The 19464-nt window shown below is 34.1% G+C and overlaps 1 protein-coding gene across 2 annotated transcripts in view; it reads right to left on the bottom strand.

The window, feature by feature from the left end:
* Window positions 1-19464, bottom strand: part of LOC141453740 (sodium- and chloride-dependent GABA transporter ine-like) — a 70722-nt gene that overhangs the window by 12707 nt on the left and 38551 nt on the right. For both annotated transcript variants that reach the window (XM_074127299.1, XM_074127298.1), the window contains exon 2: window positions 1993-2186. In XM_074127299.1, the coding sequence (XP_073983400.1) occupies window positions 1993-2186 (194 nt within the window). The remainder of the gene's footprint in view (window positions 1-1992; window positions 2187-19464) is intronic.

Here is a 19464-nt window from a genome sequence, read left to right as displayed (position 1 = left end):
TGTTCATTCAATTTTACTAAATTGAAACTATGACATTAAATTGTTAACATTGATTTTGAGGAAATAACTTGAGATTTTTTTCCCCTCAATCATTTTTTGATGATCTCAAAATTTAAATATGGAATAAGTATTTATAAACGCTAATGTAATATGATATTCATTATGTGTAAATAGTTTTAAGTGCAATGTAAGCCCTATTAAATGTGTCACTACACTTGTTGCCTTGACGGGTAGTACAATTTAAAAATATAATTAAATCATTACATAACCAGCGGGTGGGTCCGGGGGGGGGCGATTTAGTGGCGTACGACTATCCTGTCTGATGCATTAAATTCCTAATTAACTATGAGCTCATTTTTGTTATCATTGTAATAAATTTAAATTCATTTATGATAATCAGAATTTAATTGCGTTCTACAGCAATTAATTAATGTAAATTAATTTTTTAAGAGTTTCTAATTGAATTTCTAATTGTTTGACTTTAAAATGGAAAAACATTGTAAAGCACGTTTTTGAAGGCGTATCCAGGGGGAATTTTAGGAATCGATCCCCCCTTCCTATAATACATGGAACTTTTTCCAGTAATGATTATTTTAAATGTAACGTTGATTATAATATGCATTATTAGACAATTCAGCTCTAAGAGAAAAAGGAACTAGCTTAATTCTCCTACAATATAGAAGAAACATGGATCCGTCTATCTTAACTAATATTTAGACATAATGTTTAGATTAGATACCGTTAGGGTTAGCTGGCCAGGGACTAATTGAGGCCCATTCAAAATGAAGCACCCAATCTAGTTTCTGTTCCTGTTTGATCGAACTTAAAAGTCTGGAGAGGGGGCTTCAGACGAAGTTTGAGGTCACGAGTTTTGTTTTTGTGCCAGTCTCTCAGCCAATTCACACTGATGAGCGTAAACAAAGCTCGTATTTGTACCAATATGTATCTATACTTCTCAGCATGTCCATCTAGATCAGTGATGGCGAACCTATGACCCGCGGGTCAGGCACTGCTTTTTCACTGACCCACAATTGTTTGTTTTGCGCGGGTTGATTTAGATTTTCTAATTGTGTGGATAATTTATATTCTATCTGTATTTTTTTTTTTCAATCACGCATTGACACAAAAGCAATCTATAACCTTTAGTTTGATCATTACAGTTCTAAAACGCCAAATGACGACAAATGCTTTTTGTAGTATTTGAAATAAAGCAAAAGTGTTTACCAAATATCAAATAAACTTGTATAATTTTCCTCATATTTTGTTTGTTAAAAAAAAATCGATAACCCAAAAGCAAATAACCATATTTTGATTTTTCATCAGATAAAACACACTTTTGTAAGGTTTTGTTCAGTTATGTTTGTTGTAAAAAGAGACTTCCATAGCCACTTGTTTCGTCCCGTTTTACCCGTTAAGCCAACTGATGTTTTAAAGATGTTTAGTTTTGAAAATATTCAGTTTAAAATTTTTAAACTTAACTCTTGTGCAAATGGGCATCAGTGACCGAAGAGCTAGTACTAAAACATGAACAAAATTTGACCCACGTCTCAAAAAGGTTCGCCATCCATGATCTAGATAGTCTCACTAAACTGTAACTTCGTACGACTAAATAGTCTAAATAAATAGCCTAATAGGACTAAATAGTAGAATATCTGTAAACATTTCCTCAGTGACGATTTTATTAAGAAAGTGATTGCGTTTCACCTTAAATGGAAAGATATTTTTAACATGAAAAAGCAATGGATTTACTTCTCAAACCAATCAGCTCCCCTATCCCAAAAAATTCAGAGCGCACCCCTGGCCCAGAAGATAAAAATGAAAACTCTCAAAATTAAAATCTATACAATGAAAAATTTTTCTAAAAAATAGAACTTCCCAAAAAGAGAAGACAATCATACGTTTCCTTTTCAGTTCAACTCTAAGTCGAAAAATCCTATTTTTCTTGAACACATTTTGGATTTTTCGTTGTTATTATTCAACTGAATTACTTACCTCCACCAGAGGCGTAACAAAGATAGGGAAACCTCCAAAGATTTCCCAATCCGACCGAATATCCCACACAGGCCAATATAAACTGGATCTTATTTGGCCAATGGTGTCGCGTTCTCCGTCGTCCTCTATCTATTTCCACTTCCCAATCTTCAGACAGGCTATAGACACTGCTCACTGATGATACTTCTCCAGGTCTAAAAACAAATAAAATACAATTATAAATATTCTAGGGCCAGAAATGTCTTTAGATTGCAAAAATAAAAAATAAAAAAATTAATATTAATATCGCTCTAATACGAGAGGTGTACCATTCGTCAGGTTATCTCCTCTGTCGTGTGCCTGAGAATCAGGTGATTTGATGTAACTCACAGTTTTCACTGCCTTCACGATTATGTTTTGATTGTGAGGTTTTATATATTTCGTTTACTTTTGCCTGTTCTGTGATTAATTGAGATGTAGTACCTTTTTTTTACTAAGTGAATCATCTCCAAGATATTTCTTTTGTTTTCATAATTCATTTTATCCATAAATCTAGTGTTGCAGGCCTGGAATGCAGTCAAGGTTGCATTTTCTCTTCATTTATTCATCTCTTTCTCTTAATGTGCTATTTAATTCTTTTCTACAAAATTCTGTGAAGTCTAACCAATCGGTACGTTATTTTTTGATGTAGTTGCAGCCCGTCTTATTCCAAAAGGTAGTTTGTTGTTTGGCGTCCTTTATTTTCGTTTAATATAATCTTTCTTTGGGTGTTGTTCAGAAATGTGTGAAGCCAAAAAAATCAACGCCAGAGTTAAACTGATACAACTTGGTTCTTTTTAACATTATTAATAAAATTATTTATTAAAATAATTACGCCATGAAATATCAATTTAATAATAACAAAGTAAAGTAATTGCCTATTTTTTCAGGCAGGCTTTACTTCCAACTGACAAATTGGGTGTCGTGGACACAGGCGACTAGCAAACATACTTTACTATAAATTCCTCATATTAACACATTAAATAAAATGCAAAGCCTAGACTAGCACCGCAATACATCTTAGCTTTGCGGGTCTAACCTATAACCGCCTAACATTCTTTACTATAAATTCCTCATATTAACACATCAAATAAAATGCAAGGCCGAGACTAGTACCGCGATACATCTTAGCTTTGCGGGTCTAACCTATAACCGCCTAACATTCTTTACTATAAATTCCTCATATTAACACATCAAATAAAATGCAAGGCCGAGACTAGTACCGCGATACATCTTAGCTTTGCGGGTCTAGCCTATAACCGCCTAACATACTTTACTGTAAATTCCTCATATTAACACATCAAATAAAATGCAAGGCCGAGACTAGTACCGCGATACATCTTAGCTTTGCGGGTCTAGCCTATAACCGCTTAACATTCTTTACTATAAATTCCTCATATTAACACATCAAATAAAATGCAAGGCCGAGACTAGTACCGCGATACATCTTAGCTTTGCGGGTCTAGCCTATAACCGCCTAACATTCTTTACTATAAATTCCTCATATTAACACATCAAATAAAATGCAAGGCCGAGACTAGTACCGCGATACATCTTAGCTTTGCGGGTCTAGCCTATAACCGCCTAACATACTTTACTATAAATTCCTCATATTAACACATCAAATAAAATGCAAGGCCGAGACTAGTACCGCGATACATCTTAGCTTTGCGGGTCTAGCCTATAACCGCCTAACATACTTTACTGTAAATTCCTCATATTAACACATCAAATAAAATGCAAGGCCGAGACTAGTACCGCGATACATCTTAGCTTTGCGGGTCTAGCCTATAACCGCCTAACATACTTTACTGTAAATTCCTCATATTAACACATCAAATAAAATGCAAGGCCGAGACTAGTACCGCGATACATCTTAGCTTTGCGGGTCTAGCCTATAACCGCCTAACATTCTTTACTATAAATTCCTCATATTAACACATCAAATAAAATGCAAGGCCGAGACTAGTACCGCGATACATCTTAGCTTTGCGGGTCTAGCCTATAACTGCTCGGCTATCGTGTCGCCTAAATATCAATTAAAAATTATATATTATTATTATTTAATGATTTAAGGCGCGTTAACATGTCAGGTTATTGGCGCCTGAAGCTTTTTTCAATACACTGGCGGCCTCCGGACAGTGTTCTCTCTCGTTCCAGACAACACTGTCCATCGCCGGGCAATGAGCTGTAAGAAGCTCCTAGGAAGAGAAAATCGTAAGGGTTAGCAGCTGGATTCGAACCCGGGAACTCCGCGTGGGAATCCAATATGCTAACCGCATAGCTAATCCCTTCCCTATTATATGTTATTATTATTCATTTTAAAACTGTATTCCAGGCCGGTTTCGGATTTTCATGCATCATCAGAGATCATGTGATCAGTTTTGTGTAAAGATATCGATTGCACTTACGTTTTCGTCTCGCATTACACCTTGCTTCTTTGCAAGTTTAGTCAGACTTTCAAGTCAAGATTCTTTCGGAACAATTTTTTTTTTTTCAAAGACTTGTCAACAACTGCTACCATCTTAAGAAGTTTCTTTCATCCGTAAACGATAATAAACAATAAACTAAATAGAAAAAATATTTACTATTTCTATTATTATGTATTATTTTTTGCAAATTGAACAATTTTTTTTTTGTATATTTTATTTTTATTTTGACCTTACTTTATTGTCTCTTACTTTGAGACAAAATATGATGTAATAACTTATGGTAGGCGCGAGGAAAATTAACACTTTCTATTAATTTACATACATGTAATTGTTTATCCAAACAAAAAAAAAAAAATATATATATATATATATATTTAAGAAAGGATAAAATAAAATGAAATACTCTTAACCTAACACTAAAAATAATTTAGAGATAAATGTCACGTCAAAGCTATATATTAGATCATTCTCCGTCCTTTAATTTACAATAAGTACGTGCTTATTTATTTAAATTGGTTGGACGACTGGTTATTAATAAACAATAGGTAACTACCAAGCTATTAGCTTAATAGTTACAATGGCTACATTCATCGCTACTCAATATGTAAAGCAAAAATAAAAAAATAAAACTGTCCCTTACATTTAGACCAATATAGGCACCACTGGCGCGCTGCTATTCTTTAGTAGGCATCTGTAAAGGCACGCATGCGTTTTATCTACAGCTGTCTTAAATGTTTTGACTGCATTAGGGAAATCCTTGACTTTTGAGGGATAAGAAAAAAAATTAAGAAAATATAACTGCGTTCTGGTAATTACTTATTTGTCACTCACAATCTACAGAAATATAGAATCAGTGAATCTGATGTTATTTTTTTTTTGTTATTTACGAGAGATGCACACAGCCGTACTAAAGGATGCAAAGAATTTAGAACACAAAGCGATTTCTAGCAATAACTCATCCATAGTCTAAGATAGTGGTGGGCAAACTTTTTTAATGGGGGGCCACAAAGTTTAAGAAATTCTAGAGGAGGGCCAGAATGATAGAAAAAATGCATTTTGTGTTAAAGCTTTTAATCATAATATTATAAAAACATTACAGCTTTACACACTTGTGTAACTACGCGGCTAGTTTAGCTTCACCTATAGGTTATGCATCTATTATTCTACTAAGTAGAATCTACTTTATACTTCTCGACCGTCAAAACGTAATTCTAGCGGGCCTTATACTATCCATGTCAATGGACCCTCGGCGGGCCGGATTAAATACTTTCGCGGGCCGGAATTGGCCCGCGGGCCGTACTTTGCCCATCACTGGTCTAAGAATTGCATTGCTTCCGGAAATGATAGCACTTTATTTCTCTTTATGGCTAAATAAATAATCGTTGAAACTAAATGAACTTGATGATCATGGCCTATCATGGATGGTATCCTAAGGCTCAATTTCATGATTATGTGCAGAGGAAACATATGTATAGCTGTTGTCTGGAATTATGAATCAGCAGGTCGGCCCACTCACGCATGTGTGTACACAACATAGTGTGTACCGCATATCAACAAGTGGATAATGATCCATCCCATATGTATATATCTAACATCATTCCCACGATCTAACTGGGTGGTGTTGATGTACCCAACTCTTGCTTGGCCAATATCCACCCAACTAGTGCTGCTATCTATAAGTTATTAGTAGAGAATAATTAAGTTTATAAATGAAGTAAAGTAAAGTAATTGCCTATTTGTTCAGGCGGGCTTTACGTCCAACTACCAAATAATCCTGAGGCAAGTGCCGCAATACATCTTAGCTTTGCGGGTCTAGCCTATAACCGCCCAACATACGTTACTATAAATTCCTCATATTAACACATTAAATGGAATGCAAGGTCTAGACTAGTACCGCAATACATCTTAGCTTTGCGGGTCTAGCCTATAACCGCCTAACATACTTTACTACAAAATTCCTCATATTAACACATTAAATAAAATGCAAGGCCTAGACTAGTACCGCAATACTAAGCGGTCTAGCCAATAACCGCTCGGCTATCGTGGCGGCTTAAGGTTATAAATATAACCTATTAGTTCAAGAGTATTGATGGGCTAATGAAGTTAGCCTTTGGATTGGAATAGAATTTAACAAGGTACATGATCGTTCACTGATTTGGGCCTATAATACGTTTATTTCTGAATGATGTGGAATTATTAAACAGATTTTTTTGTTGAATCATCAGTTGATAACCTACAAATTCATTGAAATGAATATCAAAGAATGATCCAAAAGTCTTACTGAAATCTTTATTGGTCCCTCAGGAAATGAATGATAAGGTTACTTAAAGGTTGCATTACTTATTTTCATACTCTTTCTCATCATATTCTTCGCATCATCGTCGCTTTTAGTCCTTTGGGAAATCATTTCCTAGGATGTTAAATGCCATAGATTTTTTTTTTTTCACTTTAGTATGAACAAATTTTCAATTAAGATATTTTTTATTTTAGCATGGTTTTTCTAAAAAATTATAAAAATTTAAAATACGAGCTATAAATCATTGCGTTCGGCTACTTTTAGAGAGTCGAAGATTTCTGATACTTCGAGCTAAAAGATGTGCGTTGTTTGATTTATGATTTTTATGAACTAATTCTTTTGCAGAGTTTATTTCTTATTATTTCCTCACTCTTGTGTATTTTCTTTTTTTTTTCTTGGATTAATATGATAAAAAATAAGCAAATAAAATGAAAAATAAAATAAATTAAAGGGAATTTTATGAACGGAACTTTCCGCTTGCAATCAGATTCTTTGTATTTCTGTGGTTGTGACTAGTAACACACAAAACAAAATATTAAAAAAAAAATAACATCGCAAAAAATAAAAATCAGTATGCGTCATCAAGAAGTTTTTCTTTCTCTCTTTCCCTCTTCCCTTATCAAAATTTTCGAAAATGAAATCTTTCAATTCCGATTCGTTTTTTTTTTAAATCACCTCCGGAGTTAAGAAAAAAGCATTCTCTAACCGGATGAAATTATTTTCTTTGGGAAATCACAGTGACGCCGATAGTTTTCATAAGAAAAAAAAAACCCAAATTAGTTGACTATAATTTCCAAGTTTACTACAAAGAAGCGAAAGATATAAAATGTTAATTTTGTATCATCATCATCATCATTATTATTATTTGTCAGAAACCTTGTGTTATTTAAACAATCCAAAAAGAGAACACTATTTCTTTATCAAATTAAATATACCTTATCTACAAGTGATACGTACAAGGAGACATTCAACACAGATGGTGTTTATATATTCATCATTATGTAACCACTGTTGCATTTATAAATAAATATAATTTAAAAAAAAAAATAAAATACCATTAGGTGCGTTGCGAGAATATTTATTTATGATTATGGTTAATAGTGTAAAGATTAAACTCTTTTAAACTATCAGCTATAGTGATCGAAAATCACTAATTGTTCCTTACTAAAGTAACTAAAAGCATACACCTAAAAGACTTGCAGAAAATAGAGATAAATAGTAGGCGCCACCGGTAGTCGATCGGTTGGTTATAGGCTAGACCCGCAAAGCTAAGATATATTGCGGTACTAGTCTAGGCGTTGCATTTTATTTAATGTGTTAATATGAAGAATTTTGTAGTAAAGTATGTTAGGCGGTTATAGGCTAGGCCCGCAAAGCTAAGATGTATTGCGGTACTAGTCTAGCGCGTTGCATTTTATTTAATGAGTTAATATGAGAAATTTTGTAGTAAAGTATGCTTGCTAATCGCCTTCATACACGGATAATGAAATCGCCTTTTCTCTGCAATTGCCTTGGTGATGCTCCCTACAGTTTGGAAACGCACTGTTTTAGGGTAATTAATATTAAAATTTATTTTTTTTAAAAAAGGGGGGATAATAATTGATCAGAATTTTAACAGTTTGCTCCAAATCACCCAAACATTTTGCTTTTTGAAAGTTAAATACTCGTATGCCCCTCATGTATAAATATAAAATAAAATAAAATGGAAATGCGAACAATGTTACTGACTTTTCAAAAAAATAAAGTACAAAAAAATGCATGAATAAAGTAAGAACCTCCAAGGACATTTTGGGTAATTTCAAGACTTAAGAGGTAATAAATCGTCTGGTGACGTGTCTAAGTAGAGATACAAGTGAGTACGCGTTTAGAATTTGTAAGAAGTTATTTCTAACTTTAAAGTTACTTTTATATTTTTTTTTACAAATATTTAGTCATTAGTCTCCTGTAAATAATTTGTGTATTGTAGGTTCTATTTTTCACGTTTTCCACAGATTTTTTTAAACTCAGAATGTTGTAAAACTTAAGGTCTCTTTAGGAACCAAGGATTTTTGTTTTTTGGGAGGGGAGAAATCTAATTGAAAACTTACGCATCTCCTATTAATCAAATTCTCATGATTTTTAGACACAGCTTTTCCACAAATTTATGGTAAATTCAAAATTTTAGCTAGAAATTTAATTCGCAGGGAAATTTCTTGAGCCGGAGTCGGTAGAACAGTAATTCAGGGAGAAGTCCTTGAGATCTCTCGGAGATATTTCTAAAATAAAGTTTCATGAAATAAAAAAAAAAAAGAAAAGGGAAATTCAACCATAAACTGATTGTAATATGCCTAATTTTCAAGGCTAACTTTATGTCTGAATACTAAAATGGGATGAAAATGTGGTTAGATTCGCAGTAGGTACTGGATAATATCTTTGATTTTATACGTCGTGGCACTCATGTTAATTGCGTTATCCCTAATCGGTTTCAGATTTTCTTTCATCTTCAGAGGTAAATCAGCTTGATTTTAGAGATTTCGATGGCCACTGCAGGCAACACATGTATCGCATGGGCCTGTTGGATGATAGCCTCAGCAGGTACTGTCAGGAGGTGGAGGAGGAAACGGCACTGCACGTGTTGTGTCAGTGTGAGGGGCTTGTCTGGCTAAGGATGTTACTTCTCGGGGAGGAAAAACCAAGGCCTGAGGAGCTTTACCCAAGAGCTGCTCTCCAGAATTAAGAGTCTGATCAAAAGTACAGGTCTAGAGGGTGAGCTTTAGAGTGAGGGGAGCCGCAATAGATCTCCAAAGGGGTCGCAGTGGCGTAGGTTTTGAGGCCGCCCTAGTTTAATCTATCTAGAGATTTCGATTTTACTTATGCCTACTTTTTTTTTTGTAGAAACATTTTGATAGAAAAATTTAGGGATAAGCAACCCTAATGTTTACCATTTCTCGTGCTATCCGGATTAAAAAAAAAAAAAAAGTTAGTAAAAATTAATTATGACGCTGTTTGAAGACTATTACTGAGTTTAGAACTCAGAGATTAGTAAAAAGTCGTGCGAGTGTTCACACCAAAATTATTTATTTTATGAAGTTATAATCGGATGATTTAATCGGAGAAAAGATATCTGAAGGTACGATAATGACATTAACAATGAAAAGGTAACCTTCGATAAATACGTGCTACAGTTGGTTGGGAGGCATTCCGTCATTGACTGAAGTCTAGGTCATGCAGTACCTGTAGAACAGCTCTATGTTATCTTTACTACCCGAAGTTGTCATCATCCATCCCTCTCACTCTTTCATTGACTCTCTCTCTCTCTCTCTCTCATTCACCCTCCCTCTGCCAGTATTGTACGTATTATCCGTTGTTTCTCGCTCTGGCGACTGCATTATTCCCTACTTCGTACTTTGTTCTAAAACAGTTTTTTTTCTGTTTGATTTTAATATTAAATTTTTAAGATTAAAATAAATTTGAGGAGTAAAATTGGACAGGAAGTAACTAAGTGAAAACAGCCAGGTGTGAACCACTCGCAAGACTTTGTCTTACGACCATTCTCCAAGTTCTAGCAATCCTATTTATGAACTCCGTATTTTTTTTGTATTAATACTTTTAGCTACCATCAACAATTTATAAAACCGTACGTAACACTAAAATGACCACTTGCATGAAAGACTTCCTTAACCCTATACCAGAACTGGCTTAAAACCAATCATTCTTAAAAAAAAAACAATAAAATTAAATCTTCTAAATCTATGAGCATATACAATAAATAAATGAAGTTTATAGTAGATATAAAGTCATTTTTGTAAGATTTCCAAATTTGAAAAATTTATTGAGCATATAAGGAGATTCAGTGATCGAGAAATAGTACTGTTCATTACAAAAAAGTAAAGTAATGTCACTTTCTCAGGGCAGGCTTTACGTCCAGCTATCAAATTAGGTGTCGTGGACAGAAGCGACTAGCAAACATACTTTACTATAAATTCCTCATACTAAAACATTAAATAGAATGCAAGGTCTAGAGTAGTACCGCAATACATTCTAGCTTTGCGGGTCTAGCCTATAACCGTCTAACATACTTCACTACAAAATTCCTCGTATTAACACATTAAATAAAATGCAAGGTTTAGACTAGTACCGCAATACATCTTAGCTTTGCGGGTCTAGCCTATAATCGCCTAACATACTTCACTACAAAATTCCTCATATTAACACATTAAATAAAATGCAAGGCCTAGACTAGTACCGCAATACATCTTAGCTTTGCGAGTCTAGCCTATAACCGCTCGGCTATCGTGGCGCTACATTACTACACAACACATTAAAATGAGTTTAGAAACTCGAGCAAATTAAGAGAAACCCAAAGATGGGCATTTTTTCCTTGGTTCTGCCCTGTCTAAGTTCCTTCAGCTTCTCAGCCTAGGATCTCCTAAATCATTTTTCCATCTTCCATTTCTTTTCATACAGCCATGCTATCTATGTTTCTTTTACTCCTCCTTCTGCAGCACTTTTTTCTCTTTCTTATTTCTTCGTTTCTTATTCTTTCAAGCCATTATCGATTTATATACATATATATATAAATTAATTAGATTTAAAATAAATAAATAAATTCGCATATCGATATAAAAAATAAACTTTTTTATTTTTTATTTACTGAATTTTAAATTTAAATTAAGCAAAACAAAATCCGACATGCTCGTGTTTCTGCATAATTACAGGCAAACAGAATTTTATTTTCCTTTATTTTATTATTATCTTTCAATTTTCCCTGCTCATTACGAATGTCTTTATTGATTGAATAATAATTGCTTATAGTAAAAAAAAACAATCATTATGCAATTGGTGTTCATTCACAATAAGTTTGATAATGCTTAAATGTAATAATAATTAATGGTAAGGTTTTTTATTTTTAATGTGCTGATATGTCACGGAATTTCCTGACAATAAATTTTTCCTCTTTAATTACCACTGTTACGTCATTTATTTTGCTTTCATTAATTGTGATTTTCAATCAATTGATCTAGATAGTGCCTTACTTGCCTCATATAATGCTCACCAATATTAAATACTTTTTAACCGTACATTACATTGAAATGCATTTCTGAGTAGCTTTCCCCAAATCTCTAAAACTTATACTTCTGGAGAGACAAAAAAAACAACAAAAAAACTTCAAAAGGTTGTTAGATAACGAGGTATAATCTCTTTGATTTTATCTGACATGTTTGTTATATCCTTGACCGGATTCAGACATGCATGCATCTTCAGAGGGAGATTAATTAGTTTAGTGTAGAGAGATTTCTACTTCACTTACGTTTCCGTCTCCGCACTATACTCGCTGACGTCTGAGTTGAGGCGGAAACAAAACTTCACTAACCGCTCGGCTAACTGAACAATTTTGGTAAGAATTAAATATAACTCAAATTGATAATGCCACTATTTTCACATTTGATACATTTATTGTTTTACGATATCTTTAAATATGTATTTAAAAAAATAAAAATAAATCCGAAGAAATAAGAATACTTTTTTTAGTTTTTTGTTTTTTGGATCTTGATCTCATTATTGGGTCAACAGCAAACTAAAGATAATAGTAGGAAATTAGGTTGAGGATATTGTTTCACTTCAGAAAGCTGACGTCATAATTAATGATAATAAGTCTTCACAGAAAAGAACTGAAAATAAGATAATATTAAAAAAAAACACGCTCACACAAAACCATTTAAAATAAGAAATTTTTTTTTAACACAACTACTACTAATTGGTTAACGTAAAATTTAAATTTATATATATATATAATAAGAGGCGTAATTGAGATAATAAGCGTTCTGTCAGTTCAAAATAAAATAAAATAAAAAAATTAAAGAAATAATTACAAACTGAATGTTACGTTTTGAAGTTGGGCGCCACGATAGCCGAGCGGTTATAGGCTAGACCCGCAAAGCTAAGATGTATTGCGGTACTAGTCTAGTCCTTGGCATTTTATTTAATGTGTTAATATGAGGAATTTTGCAGTAAAGTATGTTTGCTAATCGCCTCCGTCCACGACACCTATTATTTGTGATAGTTGGACGTTAAAGCCTGCCAGAAAAAAGTAGGCATTACTTTACTTTTCCAATGATATGAAACCTAGGCAATGATGAGTTTCTTTTGCGGTTTACCATTCGCCTTAAGCAAGTAGTCCAAGGAGACTTTTTGAAGTTTCTGGAAAGTGGCTCCTGGAATGGAATCTGTAGTTATGAACGGAAGTTTTTGGGAATGAGAAAAATGGGATGCAATTTTGGGATAGCATAGAAGACCCACATAATTACTCTCTTGACTAATTATTTATAAAAAGTGAAGGATTTTGAGAATTATTGTTAAATTTGAAAATTATTCTTATCAAGAAGTCAAGGAGTTATCTTGTTAATCTCGTAAGTTCTTGAGACGTCATCATGATTCCCTTACTTATAAATAGATAAACTTCCTTTATCAAAATGGTTTCTATTATATTGGGCTATGACTCATGATTCATAAAAAACTGCGTTCTATTCTGGGGATAGTTTTTTACGATATATTATCACCACTTCGTAATTTTCCTTTGTTGTGCAGATGTCTGCTATTGGTTTAGTTTAGTTTCCTGGTGTAGTTTGGAGAAAATCTGTGGCTGCCATTTTTGAAGAAGTCCCAAAAACTTTTCCTTCTCAGTGGAATTATTTTTAAAACTTGGGATTTGAGCAAACATATTGGATTTTTTCCTTTAATAACATACAGAAAACAGAATCGAACGTTATGTTCAAATGGTTCGATTAGAAAAAAGATAATTTATCGCATAAGTGCACTTAATCGATTTTTTTATGCGTGGAAACTGTATTGAATATTCGTGGCCAGCATCAAACAAAGATCAACCTGAGAACAATTAGTTAGAGGCCTTTTCGAGAAAATACTAAACCGAAAGAATGAAAGATAAGATTCAGCTAGGGCAGTTTCAAGGGCTACGCCACTGCTACCCCTTTAGATCTATTGTGGCTGCCCTCAATCTAAAGCTCACTCTCCAGACCTGTCCTTTTAGTTAGACTCTTAATGCTGGAGAGCGACTCTTGGGTAAAGCTCACAGGCTTCGGTTTTCCTTCCCCTAGAAGTAACTTCCATACAAGCCCCTCACACTGACACAACACCGTGTAGTGCCATTTCCTCCTGCTCCTGACAGAACCTACAAAGGCTATCATTAGCCAGGCCCATGAGATACATGTGTTTTCTAAGCCTGCAGTGGCCCAGTTAATAGTCCCTACAATTATCCTTTTAGCCCCACGCGGCCTTGACGGATTAATTCTGCGGTCAGCCTCGGCGAATAGCCTCTGATGAACAACTTCGCCTGTCTCCGCCCAGTGGTGTGACAAGCCACCACTCCTGAGACCTACACTGTACCCTCTGTTAATGGCCGTAGACTTAACACACTTTGAAACACCCAAAACAGAGCTGCGGGCCAACCGCAGAGGTGTACCGCAGAGCCTGCCCGGACCAATAAATCTGCCACTTCGTTTCCCTTATATTCTGAATGACCAGGTATACCCAGAAAGAAAGAAAAGAAATCTACCATTCGCAGTAGTACTTCCGGTTTACGTGTTTAGTTCGCTAAGTTACAGTCAGATCCTCTTATAGGACCTTCCGTTTTAGTTTCTTGCGTTTTTTTGTTTTTACATATTTTCTGTACACACAGACAAACTATTTTTTAAAAAAATACATTCCCTGACTCATGATGCCTGCTAGATAGACCACCAATGCAATTTAGTTTTTTGTCTCCCCAAATTCGATGATTACCTCCCACTATTTCGGTCGATTTTTTTGTTTTTTTTTTTCTTGTGCCACATTCGATAATTTTCTTACGATACACATCGATAATTAAGGTCGATAATTAATTCAATTTAAGAATGATTAATTTTTTGTCAAACTAAAACTCTACGAGCAATTAAAATAAGAGAAAACACATTTACCCAGTAATATATTCAAGTTATTGTTTGTGCTTCTACATTGGTTTGCTAATTGGTTTGTGTTGACTTAAAAAATCAGTTCGACGTCGTTTGGTGTGGTATATTACATTAAAATATTACTATTTAGAGAAAACAAAGATTTTAGAATGTTATTTGTTTTCTATTCCAGAAAGACGTTTCACACTTGAAATTACGAGTCCCTGCGGCTATTTAGACGCCAAAAACACAAAACCATTCCTCCAACACTCCACAAGGTTCGCCTTTCCAGTGAAAATGGCGTGGGATTAGCTAACAAGCCAACTCTAGCTCAACACCGGTACTCACGATAAAAGGTAATATCCTTTCTAGATAACGTTTATCTATTTACAATACAATTTTTATACAATGTTTTTCATAAAGGAAAATTTATTAAGTATTTTACGAGTAGTTCACAAAGACCAATTTGTAAAATCAACTTTTTTTCGAACTCACAGGACTTAAAATCAAATATTTCCGGTGGAAACACAAAATAAAATAAAAAATCTGCATGATGACATCACTTACTATAAGTAAGAGAAATTAAAAAACACTTACGGAAGTGAGCAATTCTGTACACGACGATGTTGCTTTGAGCTCTAACCATGTATGGTCGAAGATTAACGAAAAAATCATGGTAAAATTGTCCGGTAAAGATAAAGAAAAAGAAGAAAAATCTTTTCAGTAAAATGATACTAGCGGATGTGCGGATTTTGATATTAAAATCGAACCTTATCGGTCGGTGCTATCCAAACCTAATATACATTTTGAGCTTCCTGCTATAAAACTTCTTTTTTTTTTTTACAAATCTTTGACCAATCGCATTGCTTCCTTTTACCAGGATTACGAGAAGTAATAAAAGTTTAAATTGATCATTAAATTATTATGTGCGACGCAACCATCCATTTGCAAAATTAATTGTTACAGCCAATTAATTCACCTTGTATGGGGTATTAAGTACGTGCTTGGAATTTTGTAGAAGTTAGACCTTGTCACCACTTGTTGATTAGCCGATAAGAAAATACTATAGAATTAACTATATAAAACTGTATGCTTCTGTTGCAGGTTCCTAAGTGATGAAACAACATTTCCAGAAGTTGTAGAAGGAGCTGCTGCACTTCTCTCCATTGTCCTCTCCAGTTATTCTGAAGAAAGCTGTCCCAAGAAGATTCAAGGCAACCTAATAACTAACCTAGCGCTTCAATAACCTCCACCTAGTGCCCGAAATTGGCAGTCAGGAATAAAAACATTCCTAGATGCCACACTATTTCTGAGGAAGGCTCTCCCAGATTAGAGAAACCAGACTCCTCTACAGACGTTCTAGGAAGAGAACAGAGCCGCATGATACTTCTGTAGGTACTCCTGTATTTGCACCCCAAATAATGAAGCTGAGTATAGTCAAAAAAAAAAAAAGGGGGTTTTGAATCCATCTAACCCGTAATCCCTTAGGCGGGACGCTTCTTATAAGTTATCTTTATTCCCTACTTGGAGTAATTAGTCCTGTTGTTTCACCATGATCAATTTTAAATCATTATTCTGGCCAATAAACCATCTGATCATCCGCAATCGAAAATATTAAAGATGGATATTTATCCACAATCGGAAGCCCTAATTTTTTCCCACATCAATAAACCAACTTTATAACCACACGCATCATTTATACTTGTTGAATCTTGTAGAAAAATAGCATAATTTTTTGTAGATTCTTGGAGGCTTCCAACCGATCTTGAAAGATCGCTACGCTACCTGATTTTGTTTTGTGTTGTAAGTAATTTCATATGAAAATTTCCAAATAAGGAAATTTAGGAAAGTAGAGCTTCAGGTTATAGGTTTTTGATCGATACAGTAACTGACGAGATTTAAAGCGGAACCCAAATTTATTTTCACACTCACAAATTTATGGAAACTATTTTTATTTAGAGGCACCACGATAGCCGAGCGGTTATAGGCTAGACCCGCTAAGCTAAGATGTATTGCGGTACTAGTCTAGGCCTTGCGTTTTATTTAATGTGTTAATATGAGGAATTTTGTAGTAAAGTATGTTTGCGTCCCTCCGTTCATCACACCTAATTTGGTAGGTGGACGTAAAGCTCGCCTCAAAAAATAGGCAATACTTTACTTTTCCTTTTTTTTTAGGACTCAGTAGGCGACGAAAACGAGGATTTTCGGGAAAACTCAATAAAGGACACTTTTCTTTAGCCCCAATATTGTTGTTAATGTCTAAAATTAAAATTTAATTCATTTTCATGTAGGAAGTGTTTTTTCCTCCCAATTTTCTGCAGAAAGGCAAATCGTGGGAAAAATTCAGCGACAATAACGCTATTAATTATTTTGTCATTAATATTACAATAAAGGTGCAATCACCTGGCGAGATAACGACCAAATTATTTTCATTTCATTCAAAATGGACCACATCCTCTTTTTCCCAATCTGTTTAGTTATCTGATTTTACTTTATTGACGTAGAGTTTACAAATCTGTCTGTGGGAATTTTATTTTAAATATTTATTTATTTATTTTTATTCAATGGTGCGGAAATTTTTAGTTCTTCACAGCTAGCCTTCTCTCGATAGTTCAGTAAAATAAATGCCAAGGCAAACTTTGGAAATTAGCAAAATTATCTAATCTAGGTTTCAGGTAGGCGTTTAATTAGATAATTTTTTATTTCGTTTGTCTATATTATATTACTAAGGTGAATTGGTCGTAAGAAAGTGTAAGATTCTTGAAAAAAAAATCTTAATTTCGAGGTCGCTCGAGGACGAACAATTTATCGACCAATGGAGTTTAAGACAAAAACGATGCTTAGCAACCTTACCCACATTTGACATTTGACAAAGTACACTTCCATTGTATCGCTGTCTTACCTGGTAGTACGCAATATTGAATGAGATGGTTTCTAGGTAAATTGCGCGTCAAGAATGATTTAATGAGGACATTGAGAATATGATACGTCACTTTTCTAGTAATCGCCTATTTTTTCAGGCGGGCTTTACGTCCAACTACCAAACTAGGTATCGTGGACGGAGGCGACTAGCATACATACTTTACTATAAATTCCTCATATTAACCATTAAATAAAATGCAAGGCCTAGAGTAGTACCGCGCAATACATCTTAGCTTTGCGGGTCTAGCCTATAACCGCCCAACATACTTTACTACAAAATTCCTCATATTAACACATTAAATAAATTGCAAGGCCTAGACTAGTACCGCAATACATCTTAGCTTTGCGGGTCTAGCCTATAACCGTTCGGCTATAGTGGCGCCTAATATATGATTAATTTTTGTTATTTTCTTTGTACTGGTCTTTTTCATTCTATGTCCTAGAAAAATAGTTACATTTCAGAATTCATTTTTTTTTTTTGGATGCTCAACTGACTTTTTTACACCATGCATTATAAATAATTTAATTTTGTTGTTTGTTCACCCATTTTACTACAAGTCGTGCTAACCCTAAATAATATAGAACCACATTTTCCTTCATCATAAGCATCCAATCCCTTGAAACTAAAAAGATTGAATTTGGATTATTAAGCTTAAAATGCAGAAAAACAAAATTGGAAATTAGGCATAATTTGCTTCTGCCATTAAATCTCAGGATGTATTGCTGCATTAAAGATTGCTGCATACACTTCACTAACGTCTTCCTCTTCAGTCCAGATAAATGGCAGAAATAAATTCTCACATTTCTTTGCACTCCTTATTGTATCCCTAGTTAGAATTTTGGATTATAGTAGGAGAAAGTCAGCAGTATTCTTTACCCTAAATAGATTTCTTATTTACTCAGACAAAAAATTAAGATTAAACCGTTAAGATAAACATAATCCTCCATTACTTTCCTTCTTTATCTACTTTGTTATAAGGTAATTTATTAATAACCTTATAAATTATATTAGATAATGTCAGCGCAAAACACAGTAAATCTTAATAATATATATATTAAAATTATATATTATATCACGTAAAACTCCAGAAAATAACTCATCTCACCATATTCAGCATACATGGAATGTTATTGCTTATATTATATTTTCTCTCTCTCACTCTCACACACACACACTATCTCTCTCGCAAATCTGGAAAAAAAAACGTTCTGTGATAGAGACGAATTATCAAAATTGCATTTTAACAGGAAATAAACGTACTTCCGTTACCATGCAATGCTAAGTTTCGAGTATAAGAAGAAGAAAAAAAACGTATAAAGTAATCTAGATATATTTCGGAGTTTAATGCATTACTAAACACTTGGTAAAGCCATAAAGTAATGACGTACTTCCTCAACATGATATCAAATGAAATATCGCTTGGAGTTTGCGAGTTTTTCATTTCCTTCATATTTCGAATAGCTGTATCTCCACTCTTATTGGTGTTATCTCTGCGAAATTAGGCACAACCATAGTACTCGTTCACCTCTACAGCAGTGCATAGTTGCAGCTTTCTATCTGTATTTGTGCAGGAGAAATAAGGTGATAAAGATTGGGGAGTATTGTATTTCCTCCAAATGTCTAATAGCTGTATCTCCTGTCTTATTGGTGTTATATATGCGAAATTAGGCACAATCATAGTACTTGTTTACCACTACGGCAGTGCATAATTGCAGCTTTCTATCTGCATTTGTGCAGGAGAAATAAGGTGATAAAGATAGGGAGTATTCTATTTCCTCCAATATTTCTAATAGCTGTATCTCCACTCTTATTGGTGTTATCTCTGCGAAATTAGGCACAACCATAGTACTCGTTTACCTCTACAGCAGTGCATAGTTGCAG

The sequence above is a fragment of the Rhodnius prolixus genome, unplaced genomic scaffold, assembly GCF_049639745.1.
Source record: "Rhodnius prolixus isolate KJV_2025 unplaced genomic scaffold, Rpr scaffold_3, whole genome shotgun sequence".
NCBI classification, from domain to species: domain Eukaryota; kingdom Metazoa; phylum Arthropoda; class Insecta; order Hemiptera; family Reduviidae; genus Rhodnius; species Rhodnius prolixus.
The sequence above is the reverse complement of the archived record's forward strand: the minus strand, read 5'-3'. Positions and strand labels throughout refer to the sequence as shown.